This window comes from Elephas maximus, chromosome 21 (genome assembly GCF_024166365.1).
Source record: "Elephas maximus indicus isolate mEleMax1 chromosome 21, mEleMax1 primary haplotype, whole genome shotgun sequence".
NCBI lineage: Eukaryota > Metazoa > Chordata > Mammalia > Proboscidea > Elephantidae > Elephas > Elephas maximus.
This window is the reverse complement of record NC_064839.1, coordinates 70,616,744-70,631,690: the sequence shown is the minus strand read 5'-3', so window position 1 is coordinate 70,631,690 and position 14,947 is coordinate 70,616,744. Positions and strand designations below refer to the sequence as shown.

General features: G+C 36.5%; 1 protein-coding gene across 2 annotated transcripts in view; it reads left to right on the top strand.

The window, feature by feature from the left end:
- Positions 1-13,092, top strand: part of FBXO8 (F-box protein 8) — a 57,019-nt gene extending 43,927 nt beyond the window's left edge. The window contains exons 3-5 of one of the 2 annotated variants that reach the window (XM_049863995.1): positions 3,615-3,733; positions 7,976-8,172; positions 9,643-13,092. In XM_049863995.1, coding sequence (XP_049719952.1) covers positions 3,615-3,733; positions 7,976-8,172; positions 9,643-9,830 — 504 coding nt within the window. In that variant the 3' untranslated portion in view covers positions 9,831-13,092. The remainder of the gene's footprint in view (positions 1-3,614; positions 3,734-7,975; positions 8,173-9,642) is intronic. The other variant, XM_049863994.1, reaches the window with a different exon arrangement.
- The last annotated feature ends 1,855 nt before the right edge of the window (positions 13,093-14,947 follow it).

Genomic DNA, 14,947 nt, shown 5'->3' with positions numbered 1-14,947 from the left:
GCCCACCTTTATGCAATAGAGCAGCCTGTTATAGGACCAACACCATCATGATTTTCTCAGAGTTATTGGACAAAAAAGTCTTAGAATTCTCTCCACATCAAGATAGTCCCTGAGGAACCACACTATGTAACAGTTTAGATAATTCTAAAAGTTAAACACAATAGCATCTGTATAATGGGGTTACAATTTATATAGATTAAGCAATGAAATTAAAGTGCATAGTAATAAATTTTAAGCTTAAGCTTGTTTTAGAAATGTAACCAAAAAAAAAAAAAAAAGTCAAGCCCTTGATAATCTGTTGGCTTTTGAACAACTCATCTGGCTGTAGTTGCAAGCATGCCCTTCTGTGTGGAGCACTAACCTGCCCACCTGTAACTGACAGCCGCTGACAGCCTGCCCTCATCTGGAGGGGATTCCTGTCCTGCAGTCTGTAGACGGGCTTTAACCATTTAATTTATATTTTTTAAATGTGTATCTGCGTTATTCCAGGAGGAAGTTCTCTAGTTTTGATCATACTTAAAGGGGGCTGTGACCCTAAAAATAGTGTAAGATCTTCACTTGAATTACACACAATAAGTCTATTCCTTTTTCCTCGTAACACAGCCTTTCAGATGCCGTAAAGCCACATTTCTGCTTTATCAATATGCCTCGTAAAATGTGACATCCAGAATTGGGCACTTTCATAGTGAATTATGAAGGAGCCCTGGTGATGCACTGGTTACGTACTCGGCTGCTATCCAAAAGCTGGCAGTTTGAACCCACCCAGTAGCTCCATAGAAGAAAGACCTGGCAATATGCTCCCATAAAGATTACAGCCTAAAATAATCCTATGGGGCAGTTCCACTCTGTGACACGGGGTCACTATAAATCAAAAATTGACTCAGTGGTACACGACACTAACAACATAGTGACTTATGTAGACTACAGTGAACTACAACTTTCCTTTTCCTGGAAACTTTATTTATATTAATTTAGACTAATCTTAATGCTCATGATTTCCTTTGCCTATGAGACACACACACATGGAGACACACACGCACATAGACACACACTGCTGAGAGTTCTAATCCTGACTAATTAGTAATATGCTATGTGGTCTAGCGACCTTTCTGTTCCCTTTCAAAGCTTTATTAAAAGACAAAAATACACTAGTTATTAAAGAAATATGCAGTTATTCACGTTCTAGTAATTTTTGTATTTCGTTGCTTACATAAAAAGATAAGTATTGGGATGTTTGCCAGCTTGCTTATTGAAGACATTTATAATCTGGTTCCATGCCATTTTCTATTTATCGTCCTTTACTATTCATTTTAATATCCCGTCTAATGTAATCTTCCTCTGGAGAGGAACCCTGGGCTTGACAGTGATGCCCACCTTCCCCCATAAAACAGAGGAGGCTTATTTCAAGTTGTGTTCCCAGTTACCAACCTTGGGCTTAAAACTGTTTGACCGTGTATGCATTTACTCCTCTATATGTGATTGATTTTGGAGAACTGAAGTCAGATATTCTTAAAGCACATATTCCATTAAAAAGGAAATAGCCAACGGTGTATTTTTATGATATTTACATGAGATAAATACTGTTACTTTACAAAAAAGTAGCATCAAATGATATTAAAGTGACACATATAATAGAGAATTCTATAATAATGGATCATATTAGTGAGTTTATTTAAAACATGTTTGAAGCACATTAGAATGAGTTTTACACCTCTTTCATATTTATGTATAAGTAGGTGTGAATAAAAGATCTATCAAATAATAATACTTCATTGGCATTCCTTTGAATCATTTAGATTAAAATTAAGCATTGGAAATACTTCTGAAATATTGTTATTTTTTTGAACAGGCAGATCAAGCAAATATACAGTCAACTCTCGGGTATTCAAACTAATGGAGGAGAGGATGGAAACAGGCATTAATATTTCTCTAGTTCCTGCCCCCTCAGACAACTGCTGAGAACCTCATTCCAAACAAATTTTTTGGCTTTCCACCTTGATCATGTTACATTTTCTAGCCCTTGTATCCAGGATTCAGTCTGAAATATGACTTAAGATTGAGTTGACAAGAAAGTTTCGTACTCTGCTCTTCTATATATACACTTTTTTTTTTTTTTTTTTTTTAGTGCCTTAGCATTGCTTTTGTACTGATAAAATTCACGTGAGAATTTGATAGGATTGCTATTAGGAAATTATCCTGATGGATCTTAAAATTAGTTGTATATAAAAAGTCTTATCTTTAAATTACAGTTTACAGATAATTAAAACTTTTCAAAAGCCCTATTACCTCATTGTACCAAATTGCTTTTTAAGTTTTTTAATATAAAATTTTTATGAGAAAGTTGCTATCTTGAAGAGTCTTTTATAAAAAAATTCTCCCAACTCTGAATTCTTAATGTGTGCAATACTTATGGGAATTATGTAAGTGTTTGTTAAGTGAAGAAATGCTGAAGGAATTTATGTGTGAAAACAGTACGTCGCATGTATATAATACGTCATTTTCTCTACCAATTAACCGCACACAATGTGCTATTATCCAGACATAAGCATTCATGGGAGTGCGTGTATCTGGAGAGCTGCTAGTTGAAATAAACACACCTGCCTTTTATTTTAGTCACTGCACATTCAGATCCACAGAAGGCATTTCTTTTAATGTGACCTCCACATACAGGAGAGAACAGTGGTTTCAGCGTTTGATTTTGTTGTTGATGTTTTGTTGTTGTCGGTTTAAATCTAATGTAGGTATAAACTTCTGGGTGATGCTTCTCTGGAAAACTTTGCATGCAGAGAAAAGGAAATTCAAAGATAAATTCTATGAAAAACATTAAAATCATTTTGTCTTAAGTTTTGCCTCAATGTTTGTTGTAGCTAAATACTTACAGAATGTAGCAGTGCTTTAAGTCAAAGTATGTATAACCCATAAACTAGCCTGGGGATGTGCCTACTTAAAGTTAAATAGTTTAATTATTTTTCTTTCTAGAATAAAATTACATTAGCCTTTCATTTGGAGAATCTCTCTTTTCTCAAAGACCCCTGGAGGAACAGTGGTTAAGAGCTTGGCTGCTAACCAAAAGGTTGACAGTTCCAATCCACCAGCCGCTCCTTGGAAGCCCTATGGGGCAGTTCTCCTCTGTCCTATAGGGTCACTATGAGTCGGAATCAACTCAACAGCAATGGGTTTTTGTTTTTTTCTGAAGAAGCTATTTCCTTAAAAAGTGTACTAGGATATGTATCTGAGCTTTAAGAAGTCATGTTTTCTATTAGACAGAGGAAGTGTTTGTTGAAAGGCTTATTTTAAAGTATGTATAGTGGCTTCTTCCCCACCCCCCTCGCCATATTTCTGTATAGTTAGTTTTAACTGACATGAGCCAGAAAATTGAACTAAGATTTCTTTAGGAGTCTTAACTTTGAATTTCCTACTTTTCATGGCATGTAAAATATCAACCATAAATAATAATTTCAGTTCAAGTCCTAGCTTGTATTTTGCATGTAAAAGCTATAAAAAGTCTATTTATGCTGGAAAGAATTTATGGTTATTGTTCCACTGTTGCCTAATAGTTGAAGTTGATAAATAAAGACTAATTTTGTTTATATATGTTTGTCTTTCTGCCTTAGGGAGTGAACTACTTTATGTCCAAGGGTATCCTAGATGATTCGCCAAAAGAAATAGCAAAGTTTATCTTCTGTACAAGAACATTAAATTGGAAAAAACTGAGAATTTATCTTGATGAAAGGTAAAATAAAAAAGAAAAAAAGTTTAAGTATCCATTAGAAATGAATTAAGTAATGCTTTTAATAATTAAGTTTTACTTTAAAAACTATACTACATAGCAATCGTCTAGTTGCAAAATTGAATAAATGAAAAGATTTCTATATTTTCCACATCATTTCTGTTATGAGCTTTAACTTGCTAATGAGAAAGTTGCTATTGTAAAAGTTGGAAAAAGAAAATCTAAACCTGCACACATACAAAAAAAAATGGAAAGCCAACATCTTAGTAATAGCAAACCAAAGCCAAATATTTTTTCTGGAAGCTGTAGCCTTCACTTTTTCATTATTGTGAACCATAAGGTGCAAGTATTTAGATAGCTATTTGGAAACTGTGGTAGCGTAGTGGTTAAGAGCTACACTGCTAACCAAAAAGTCAGCAGTTTGAATCCACCGGCTGCTCCTTGGAAGCTCTCTGGGGCAGTTCTACCCTGTCCTATAGGATTGCTATGAGTCAGAATCGACTCGGCGGCAACTAGTTTGGGCTTTTTGTTGTTGTTGTTAGATGCCACCCAGTCAGTACCAACTCATAGCGATCCTATGTGCAACTGAATGAAACACTGCCTAGCCCTACGCCATCCTCACAATCATTACACTTGAGCCCGTTGTTGCAGCCACTGTGTCAGTCTGTCTCATTGAGGGTCTTCCTTTTTATCACTGACCCTCTACTTTACCAAGCATGATGTCCTTCTCCAGGGACAGGTCCCTCCTGATAACATGTCCAAAGTATGTGAGATAGAATCTTTCCATCCTTGCTTCTAAAGAGCATTCTGGCTATACTTCTTCCAAGACAGATTTGTTCATTCTCCTGGTAGTCCGTGGCATGGTCCATATTCTTCGCCAACACCATAATTCAAATGCATCAATTCTTTTTCCATCTTCCTTATTCCGTGTCTGGGTTTCACATGCATATGAGGTGAATGAAAATACAGCCGCTTGGATCAGGCCACCGTAGTCCTCAAAGTGACATTTTTGCTTTTTAATACTTTAAAGTGATCTTCTGCAAAGGATTTTCTTGATGCAGTACATCGTTTGATTTCTTGACTGCTGTTTCCAGTGGCATTGATTGTGGATCCAAATGAAATGAAATCCTTGACGACTTTAATCTTTTGTCCACTTATCATGATGTTGCTTATTGGTCCAGTTGTGAGGATGTTTGTTTTCTTTATGCTGAGGTATAATTCACTCTGAAGGCTGCAGTCTTTAATCTTCATCAGTAAGTGCTTTAAATCCTCTTCACTTTCAGCAAGCAAGGTTATGTCATCTACATCCCGCATTCTTCTTCACATAGTTCAGTTTCTCGGATTATATATTTAGCATACAGATTGAATAAGTATTGTGAAAGGATACAACCCTGATGCACACCTTTCCTGACTTTAAACCGTGCAAATCTCCTTGTTCTGTTCAAATGACTGCTTCTTGTTCTATGTACAGGTTCTCCATGAGCTTAAGTGTTCTGGAATTCTCATTCTTTACAATGTTATGCATAATTTGTTATGATCACACAGTCGAATGCCTTTGCGTAGTCAATAAAACACAGGTAAATATCTTTCTGGTATTCTTTGCTTTCAGCCAAGATCCATCTGACATCAGCAGTGCTATCCCTCATTCCACATCCTCTTCTGAATCCAGTTTGAATTTCTGACAGTTGCCTGTCGATATACTACTGCAACCATTTTTTAATTATCTTCAGCAAAATTTTACTTACATGTGATATTAATGATATTGTTTGATAATTTCCACATTCTGTTGGATCACCTTTCTTTGAAATGGGCACAAACATGGATCTCTTCCACTTGGTTGACTATTTTCCAAATTTCTTGGCATAGAAGATTGTCTTAGTCATCTAGTGCTGCTATAACAGAAATACCACAAGTGGATGGCTTTAACAAAGAGAAGTTTATTCTCTCACAGTTCAGTAGGCTAGAAGTCCGAACTCAGGGCATCAGCTCCAGGGGAAGCCTTTCTCTGTCTGTTGGCCTTCTCAGTCTTCCCCAGGACTAGGAGCTTCTCCGCGCAGGGACCCCAACTCCAAAGGACACACTCTGCTTCTGGCACTGCTTTCTTGGTGGTATGAGGTCCCCCAACTCTCTGCCTAACTCTCTGTTTGCTTCCCTTTCCTTTTATCTCTTGTAAGATAAAAGGTGGTACAGGCCACACCCCAGGGAAACTTCCTTTACATTGGATCAGGGATGTGACCTGAACAAGGGTGTTATATCCCACCCTAATCCCCTTTAACCACAAGCAGAGATTATGATTTATAACATGTAGGAAAATCACAAAATGGAGGACAACCACACATGCTGGGAATCATGGCCTAACCAAATTGATACATGTTTTGGGGAGACACAGTTCAATCCATGACAATGAGTGAGCACCTCCAGAGTTGCATCTGTTTGTTGAAATACCTCAATTGGTATTCCATCAATTCTGGAGCCTTGTTTTTCCCCAATGCCTTGAGTGCAGCTTGGACTTCTTCCTTCAATACCATCAGTTCTTGATCATATGCTACCCTCCTGAAAGACCTTTTGCTTTATTCATTTATGATGTCTTTGATGTCATTCCATAACTCGTATGGTCTTCGGTCATTAGTGTTCAATGCATCAAATCCATTCTTGACATATTCTCTAAATTCAGGTAGGACATACTCAAGGTCATACTTTGGCTTTCATGGACAAGTTTTAATTTTCTTCAGCTTCAACTTGAACTTGCATATGAGCAATTGATGGTTTATTCTGTAGTCAACCCCTGGCCTTGTTCTGACTGATGACATTGAGCTTCTGCATTGTCTCTTTGCACAAATGGAGCTGATTTGATTCCACCTGGTGAGGTCCACATGTATAGTTACCATTTTATGTTGTTGAAAAAAGGTATTTGCAATGAAGAAGTCATGGGTCCTGCACAATTCTATCATGCAGTCTCCAGTGTCATTTTTGTCACCGATGCCATATGTTCTAACTACCAGTCCTTATGTGTTTCCAACTTTCACGTTCCAATTACCAGTAATTATCAGTGCATCTTGATTGCATGTTTGATCAGTTTCAGGCTGCAGAAGTTGATAGAAATCTTCAATTTCTTCATCTTTGGTATTAGTGGTTGTTGAGTAAATTTGAATAGTAGTCGTGTTAACTGGTCTTCCTGGTAGGCGTATGGATATTATCCTATCACTGACAGTGTTGTACTTCAGGACGGATCTTGAAACGTTCTTTTTGAGAATGAACACGATGCCATTCCTCTTCAATTTGTCATTCCCTGCATAGTAGACCATGTGATTGTCTGATTCAGAATGGCCAGTACCAGTCCATTTCAGCTCACCCGGGTCTAGGGTGTCGGTCTTCAAGCATTTCGTTTCATTTTTAATGACGTCCAGTTTTTCTAGATTCATACTTCATACACTCCACGTTCTGATTGTTCATGGATATTTGCAGTTGTTTCTTCTCATTTTGAGTCATGCCACATCAGCAAATGAATCAAAAGCTTTACTCCATCCCCATCATTAAGATGAACTCTAAGGAAGCAGCTCTTCCCCAGTAACATTTTGAGTGCCTTCCAACCTGAGGGGCTCATCTTCCAGCTCTGTATCAGACAATGTTCTGCTGCTATTCTTAAGATTTTCACTGGCCAATTTTTTCTTTCTAGTCTGTCTTAGTCTGGAAGCTCTGCTGAAACCTGTCCACGCTGGGTGACCCTGCAGGCATTTGAAATCCCAGCAGCATAGTTTCCATCATCACAGCAACACACAAGCCACCACAGTACAACAAACTGGCAGACAAGTGGTAGACACTGCATATATGTTAACATAAAAGATACCTTGGATGATATGGATTGGTATGGAAGATGGAGAATCTCATTATTTTCTTAATTAAAGAATTCTGTTGCTATATGGATTTAGCCAAGAAAGCACTTGAAGATGCCTTTTTAATACTGGAAAATTCCTTTGTTCACTTTATAATTAAATCACTAGCTTTACCTTGTTTTGTTATAATCTATCCCTAAAAGATTTAAAAAATTTTTAATTTCTTAAATGATCATACTTAAATTCTTTTTTTTTAGTTTTAAGACTTACATCTGTATTACAGGATTAGCTGATCTGGTAATCAATAATAAAGTGTATTCATTTAAAAATGATAATTTATGATTTTTCAACACTTTCTTTTTTTTAGTAGAAAAATGTTAACTGAAGCCATGTCTTCTTTTCTTTCTACCAGGAGAGATGTCTTGGATGACCTTGTGACACTGCATAATTTTAGAAACCAATTCTTGCCAAATGCACTGAGAGAATTCTTTCGTCATATCCATGCCCCTGAAGAGCGTGGGGAGTATCTTGAAACTCTTATAACAAAGTTCTCACATAGGTTCTGTGCTTGTAACCCTGATTTAATGCGAGAACTTGGCCTTAGTCCTGGTAAGAATATCAGAGTGAAATACTTCCTTTCTGCCCTGTCTCCAGGTAACAACAGTAGAGTATGAGACATTTTTCTCACCATAGAGAAGAGTACTTGTGATAATTCCTGATACTTGTTTTCCTGGTTGTAGCAGTGACTCTGCAGAATACATCATGTATGGGAGTGTAGAAGGAGTACGTTAGTATGCCTAGCTGTTGTTTTTTATATAGTAAGTATGCTGTTTTAGGAAGAAAGGTAGACTTAGCTATGTAAATTCTCTAAAATGATTCGTGTTTGAAATTTGGATATTTATACTAGTCTAATTGAAAACTTGAAAAAAAATTTTAAAGCTTTTAGTAACACCTGGAATTTCTCTACTAAGTTTTTTTTTTAATGCCAATAGTTTTCATTATGTATGTGTGTGTGTTTGTGTATGTGCGTGTAGCCTGAGTCTCCTACATATTTTTCATTTGATACAAGTTCACATCTCTTCATCTGAAAAATTTTATTGTGCTTATCCTATTAGGGTCGCTATGAGTCGGAATCGACTCAACGGCACTGGGTTTTTTTTTCATCTTATTAAGCAGAGATTACAAAATATGTTCAACATGTTTTACAAGACATAATGTTTAACTTAGTTTTCTTAAGACTATAGGATTCCGGATGTAAACACCATAGTGGTAGCCAAGTATCAGGTAATTATCAGAAGTAGTAGCGAACATCGTGATGTTTGATACTGTTTTGGTATTAAACATCCAATATTACCCTGAGACTATGTAAAGAAGAAAATTGTTTTGATGCATGGTACCCAGATATAGCAATCTTTTCACCAAATATTTACTTTTGAAATGAATATGTAAATCCTGTAGGCCATTAAAATGCTTTTCTCAAATGAGAATATTCAATAATCTTATAAGTTGTTTATATTTAATTTTCTAGTTCCAAGTTAGTCTCTTCTTAAATTATCAAAAATACTTTCAAATTAAATTAGTTTTCTGTAAAAACATTCTATGTAAACAAATCTGTGACTATTTTTTAAAATGGGAAGATAAATATAGTGACAGTGCAGATGTATTTTATGGATAGTTGAATGGAATATCACATTTGAAATCAAAAATACGAATAAAGCCAATTCTGAAATTTTTAAATATAGAATGACTTTTCACTATAAACTCCTCAAGTTTTTTTAGATTTTTTTTTTTTAATTGAAGAACATGTTTGCTGAATTTCATAATTCTGGATATAACTGAATGTGTGTTTAGTTAGGATGGCCATCCATCCCAGTGCGCCCAGAGCTGTCTCAGGACACAGGGCTTTCAGTGCCAGTGCCGGGAAACTCCCAGGCAGACTGGATGGGGTGGTTACCCTCTGCTCGGTTATGCTCTGGTCTTGATCACTTGGAATTTTGAACATTTTTGCTTTATATAACCCCATTGGGACTGTATTTTTTAAACCAGCTGATAATTTGAAGTGTTTCTTTTTCCTTCTAGATGCAGTCTATGTGCTGTGCTACTCTCTGATTCTCCTTTCCATTGACCTCACTAGCCCTCATGTGAAGAATAAAATGTCAAAAAGAGAATTTATCCGAAACACCCGTCGTGCTGCTCAAAACATCAGTGAAGATTTTGTAGGGCACCTTTATGACAACATCTACCTAATTGGCCACGTGGCCGCATAAAAGCACAATTGCTAGGACTTCGACCTTTAACTTCAAACTAAAACTGCTGCAGGACTTATCTGGCAGGTACGGGAGTTAGGGGAGTGCTGGTCATTCTAGCCTCTGTACAATCAAGCTTGAGTGTACAACCTTTTTGTTTTTCTTTTACTACTTTCTTTTTTAGTAATTTCCTTGGGAAAGTGCAGAATTTTTCTTAATTTTGCTTATCATGTTTTGCACAAAGCAGAGCCATTGTCTGACATAACTATTTAAGAATGTAAAACTGACACTAGTTTAGAAGACGGTGTATTTGTGCATTAGATTTGCCTGAAAAACTATGCCCAGTTCCATTCTTTTTTAAAATACCATGTAACGTGTACATATTTAACTGAAGAGATTTATAATCATAATTATTTTATTGTAAAGATTTTAACTAAAGTTTTTCCTTTTCTCTCAAACTGACTTCCGTATTTATTTGATTCTGATCTGAGGTTATTGTCTGTGTAAAAGTTGGATCTGACTTCAGATAGACTCCAATACCAACTTCCTTTTTCTTTGAACTTTGAAAAGGGTATTTATTTGTTACTATATGACTTTGCAAATTAGCACTTATTTTTATATCATTTGATTTTTTATTCTTAAAACTTCTGCTTTAGTCAGGTCTTGATTAGTCCTTAAACCATTTAGGATAGCAAAATATGTTAAAATCTAGAATTTTCATAACAAGAACAAAACGTTATCAGAGCTTTAGTAAATCTTTTCTTACTTGTATCCAAGTAATGAGTCAGACTTTACCATTCTCCCAATCCTGATGATCTCTGTACAGAATCAGTTGAGAAAGGGCTATTGTGAAAGCATTCTGCATTCATTCATTAAGTATCTGTGAAGGACCTACCATGTGTTAAGCACTGTGCTAGGTACCAGGGATGCCTAGACATGGGCTCTGCCTTCACAGGTGTCATGTGATTGGTAATGAGAGGAAGAGTACTGCTTAATGAAGAGCAAATGTATCAAGTATATCTTAACTAACCCACTAAAACCCACTGCCGTCGAGTCGATTCCGACTCATAGCAACCCTAGAGGACAGAGTAGAACTGCCTCATAGAGTCTCCAAGGAGCACCTGGTGGATTCGAACTGCAGACCTCTTGGTTAGCAGCCGTAGCACGTAACTACTACACCACCAGGGTTTCCATATCTTAACTAGCAATTATTTAATAATTAAAATACAAAGCGTTAGAACAATAGGTAGCAATGAGTTTATATCATAATTCAGAAATTCCCTGGAAATACCTCTAAGTAAAAAACATCAGCTTTAGAATTAAACACTATGTTATGGGCATAGCTGCTATTTATGGGGGGGAGGGGACTGAGGAATATAGAAACTCTTTACCAGAGGCTTGTTACCAGTTGCCAGTCTGACACAAAGGGTTCTTGTCTTTTCCCGAGTAAGAATACACGCGAAAGACAAACTTCAGCAAGCTTTATTTTGCTTGAGTCAAGCAAAAGGAGTCAGCGGGGATCTAAGCCTCTCCAAAAGGGAAGCAAGGCTAGGGCTTATATGGATTCAGTGGAGACAGTAGAGTAATGAATATTTGGTGGGCTTCGTTCAAGGGGAGGGTACTTCTCAGAATGGCAGTGTATGTTAATTAGATTGCACGGGCATCTGGAACCTAAGATGGAACCTGCTGATATTCAAGATGGAGTCCTCTCGGCAGCCCTTGGCATCACTTATTATGGGATATAGCACAAGAGCACTTGATCTTCAGCACTACATCGCCGTCTTTGGAGGGCTAAGGAAGGTCAAACAGCAGTTAACGCTCTGCTCCTCTGTACATGCTGTGACTGCAAAGGAGCAGGGGACTAGAAAAACACCAAGAAGGAGATTGTAATTCATGGGTTGTTTCAGTCTTTCCTCATGTCAACTTCTAGATAGTAATCTTTTAACACATCTTTTGTTCAGCTGCCAGCACAGTTAACCCTCTCTTTCTCAGGCTTCCTTTAAGATTTGGCCCTAAGTCAGTAGTGGTTGGTAATATTACGATGGAATGATGCAGTACAGATTTTTCAGGGATAAAACGTAAGGTAACCAAACAATTTTTTAATGTTAAACAGGCTTTTTGTTTTTGTTAAGTGCCATCGAGTCAGTTCTGACTCATAGTGACGCCTTGTACAACAGAACAAAACACCCATCCTCACAATGATCGCTGTGCTTGAGCCCATTGTTGCAGCCGCTGTGTCAGTCCATTTTGTTGAGGGTCTTCCTCTTTTTCACTGACCCTCTACGTTACCAAGCATGACATCCTTCTTTTAGACTGACAAAGTCTAAAAGGGACTTTTAGGCTGACAATAGAGTTTCTAATATTCTAAAGCATATATTTAAATAATTTTCATATGTGCATAAATTTGAATTCTATGACAAAATCTAATTTTTAACTTAAAAACTGATTAAATTTCAAAGACAAAGAGTAGTGATATTATTTATTGTGGCTCCTGTTGTCCTGTGAATGGGAACTTGCCCTCTCCCTTTGCTTACTCTCTCCTATCTTTTCTGCGTTTTTTTCCATCCTTGTCTCTCTGCCTTTCTGTTTTAGTTTGACTATCTCTCTTGTTTTTTGTATCCCTTATTCCCTAATTTATTTTCCTTTCTTCCCCCCACCCTGATCTCATTACAAATATATTGGTAATATTCTTTTTTCCCATATTTTCTTATGAAAAATTTCAAACACATAGAAAAATTGAGATTTTACAAATAGTACCTATATACTCACCACCTAGATTCTATAATTAAAATTTTACTGTATTTGCTTCATCATGTATCTACCCATCCATCAACCCCACGTTACGTTGATATAGGTCAACATCAGTACATGGCTTTCCTAAAGACTTCAATTTGCAAAGCATTAACTAGAGATTTGGGGGGGGGGGTAAAATTTGCATACAGTAAATATAAATCTTTAGTATGCTTAAGTAGTATAACAAATCCTCACAAATGCATAGTTATGTAAACCAAGCCACTATTATATAACTTTATGCAGCCTTTTTGCAGTTACTGTTGCACCACTTCACATAAAATACAGAGATGTTGTAACTGTATAGTCCTATTTACCTTCTCCCCTCATCCTTTATCTTACAATTCTTATTACATATATTTTCTAAACTCCAAAATATAATGTTATAATTTGCTTTAAACAGTCATATGCATTTTTAAGTAGATTAAGGAAAAAGTACTATTTTATTTTTATTCACATTATCATTTATAATGCCCTTATGCCTTCCTAAAAATTCAGGTTTCTTTCTAGTATCGATCCTTTCAACCTGAAGAACTTAAAAAAAAAAAAATTATTACAGTTCCAGTCTGCTGGAAATTAAGTAATTAGTTCTCTTTTATCTGAAAATATTTAGTTTTCCTTCTTGAATATTTTGAGGATTTTCATTGACTGTTTTTGTTTCTTTTTTTCTTTTGACACTTTAAAGATGTTCCAGGGTCTTCTCACTCCATTGTTTCCAATGAAAAGTCAGTAGTTATTCAAATTGTTCTCCCATGTATATAATAATGTAATTTTTCTCTGGCTGCTTTGTTTCTTCAGATATTTTTTTCAGCCCCATTTTCTCCTTTTTCTCCTTCTGGGACTCCAATTACACATATACTAGACCTCTTGATACTGTTCTACAGGTCTGTGAGGCCCTGTTGATTTCTTTTTTTGAATCTTTTTTTATCTTTGGATTGAATTATTTCTCTTGATCCATATTCAAGTTCACTGACAATTTTATAACTCTCTTTTAAGCCCATTCAGTTAATTTTTTATTTCAATTATTCTGTTTTTTAGTTCTAGAAGTTCCACTTAGTTGATTTTTATATTTCTTTTTATGCTAAGGTTTCTACCTTTACATCCATTAGAAGCACATTTTCCTTTATATCCTTGGTCATAGTTAAAATAACTGCTTAAAAATCCTTATCTTCTAATTCCAATATCTGGACCATCTCAGTGTCAGTCTTCTTTGATTGTCTTTTGAGATTTGGTCACATTTTCCTGTTCCTTTGTATGCTGAGTAACTTATATTGTGTCTTGAACCTAGTGAATGAAATGTAGAAGCCCTAAATTCTGATATGTTCCTCCAAACACTTAAAAAAAGAAAGAAAAAAACAGGTAGTTAGTTTGGCTGAACTTTGGCTGCAAGCTCTGGCTCCCCTGTATCTGGTGGCCACTGAAATTTCAGTTCAGTTCTATAACCTGGCTCCTCTACTTGGAGTCTGTCTTGTGCATGTACTCTTCTCTGGTTCTCTCCTTGCCAGGGTTTCCCCCTTGCATTTTCTAGCAGCTGTCATTGCCCCAAACTCTGTTCTATGGTTCTTTAAGCCAACAAAACTATAGGTCTCTACGTGGTGCAGACTTGGCACTACCCTCTGGCTAAAAGCTATAAAAGTGGGAAACTCAACTGATGCTCTCCTTTCTTCCAAGTGTTCTCTCCCTTACAGAATCAGCCTTCCTTTGATTGCTTTCCCTTATTTTCAGGTAGTTGATTTTTATATTTCATCCAGAGCTTATGGTTTTATCTGTTGGAGGGTCGGTCTGAAAGATCTACCTGGTCATGACTTGAAGTAGAAACACCACCCCCTGATTGAGCAGTATTCTTTTTACTATTTCTTATGCCTAATGAATAGAGATTTAGTCCTGGTTATTTGTAAAACTAGCTAAGTAGAAATTTTTTAATATTCTGTCTCCGAAAAGACTTAATAGTAAATATTTATATAGTAAATTGGCAATTCAGTGTTTCTCAGTGAGGATGCTACTGACATTTTGGGAAGTATGTTCTTCATTACAGGAGACTGCCCATGCAAGGTAGGACATAAGCACGCCTGGATTCTGCCTACTAGATGCCAGTACCACTCCCAAGTCATCATGATGTACAAATGATGTTCCCACATATTTCCAAGTGCCTGCTGGGGAGGCAGTTATCACCTTATGATGGTCAAGGTTGTATATTAACTTGGCTGGGCCCTGATTCTCAGTGGTTTGGCAGTTACAATGTAGTTTGGCAGCTATGCAATGATGTGATCTGCTATAAGTAGCCAATCAATTCAAAGGGCGTTTCCTTGAGGGTGTGGCCTGCATCCAATATATGTGGGCTTTCTGGC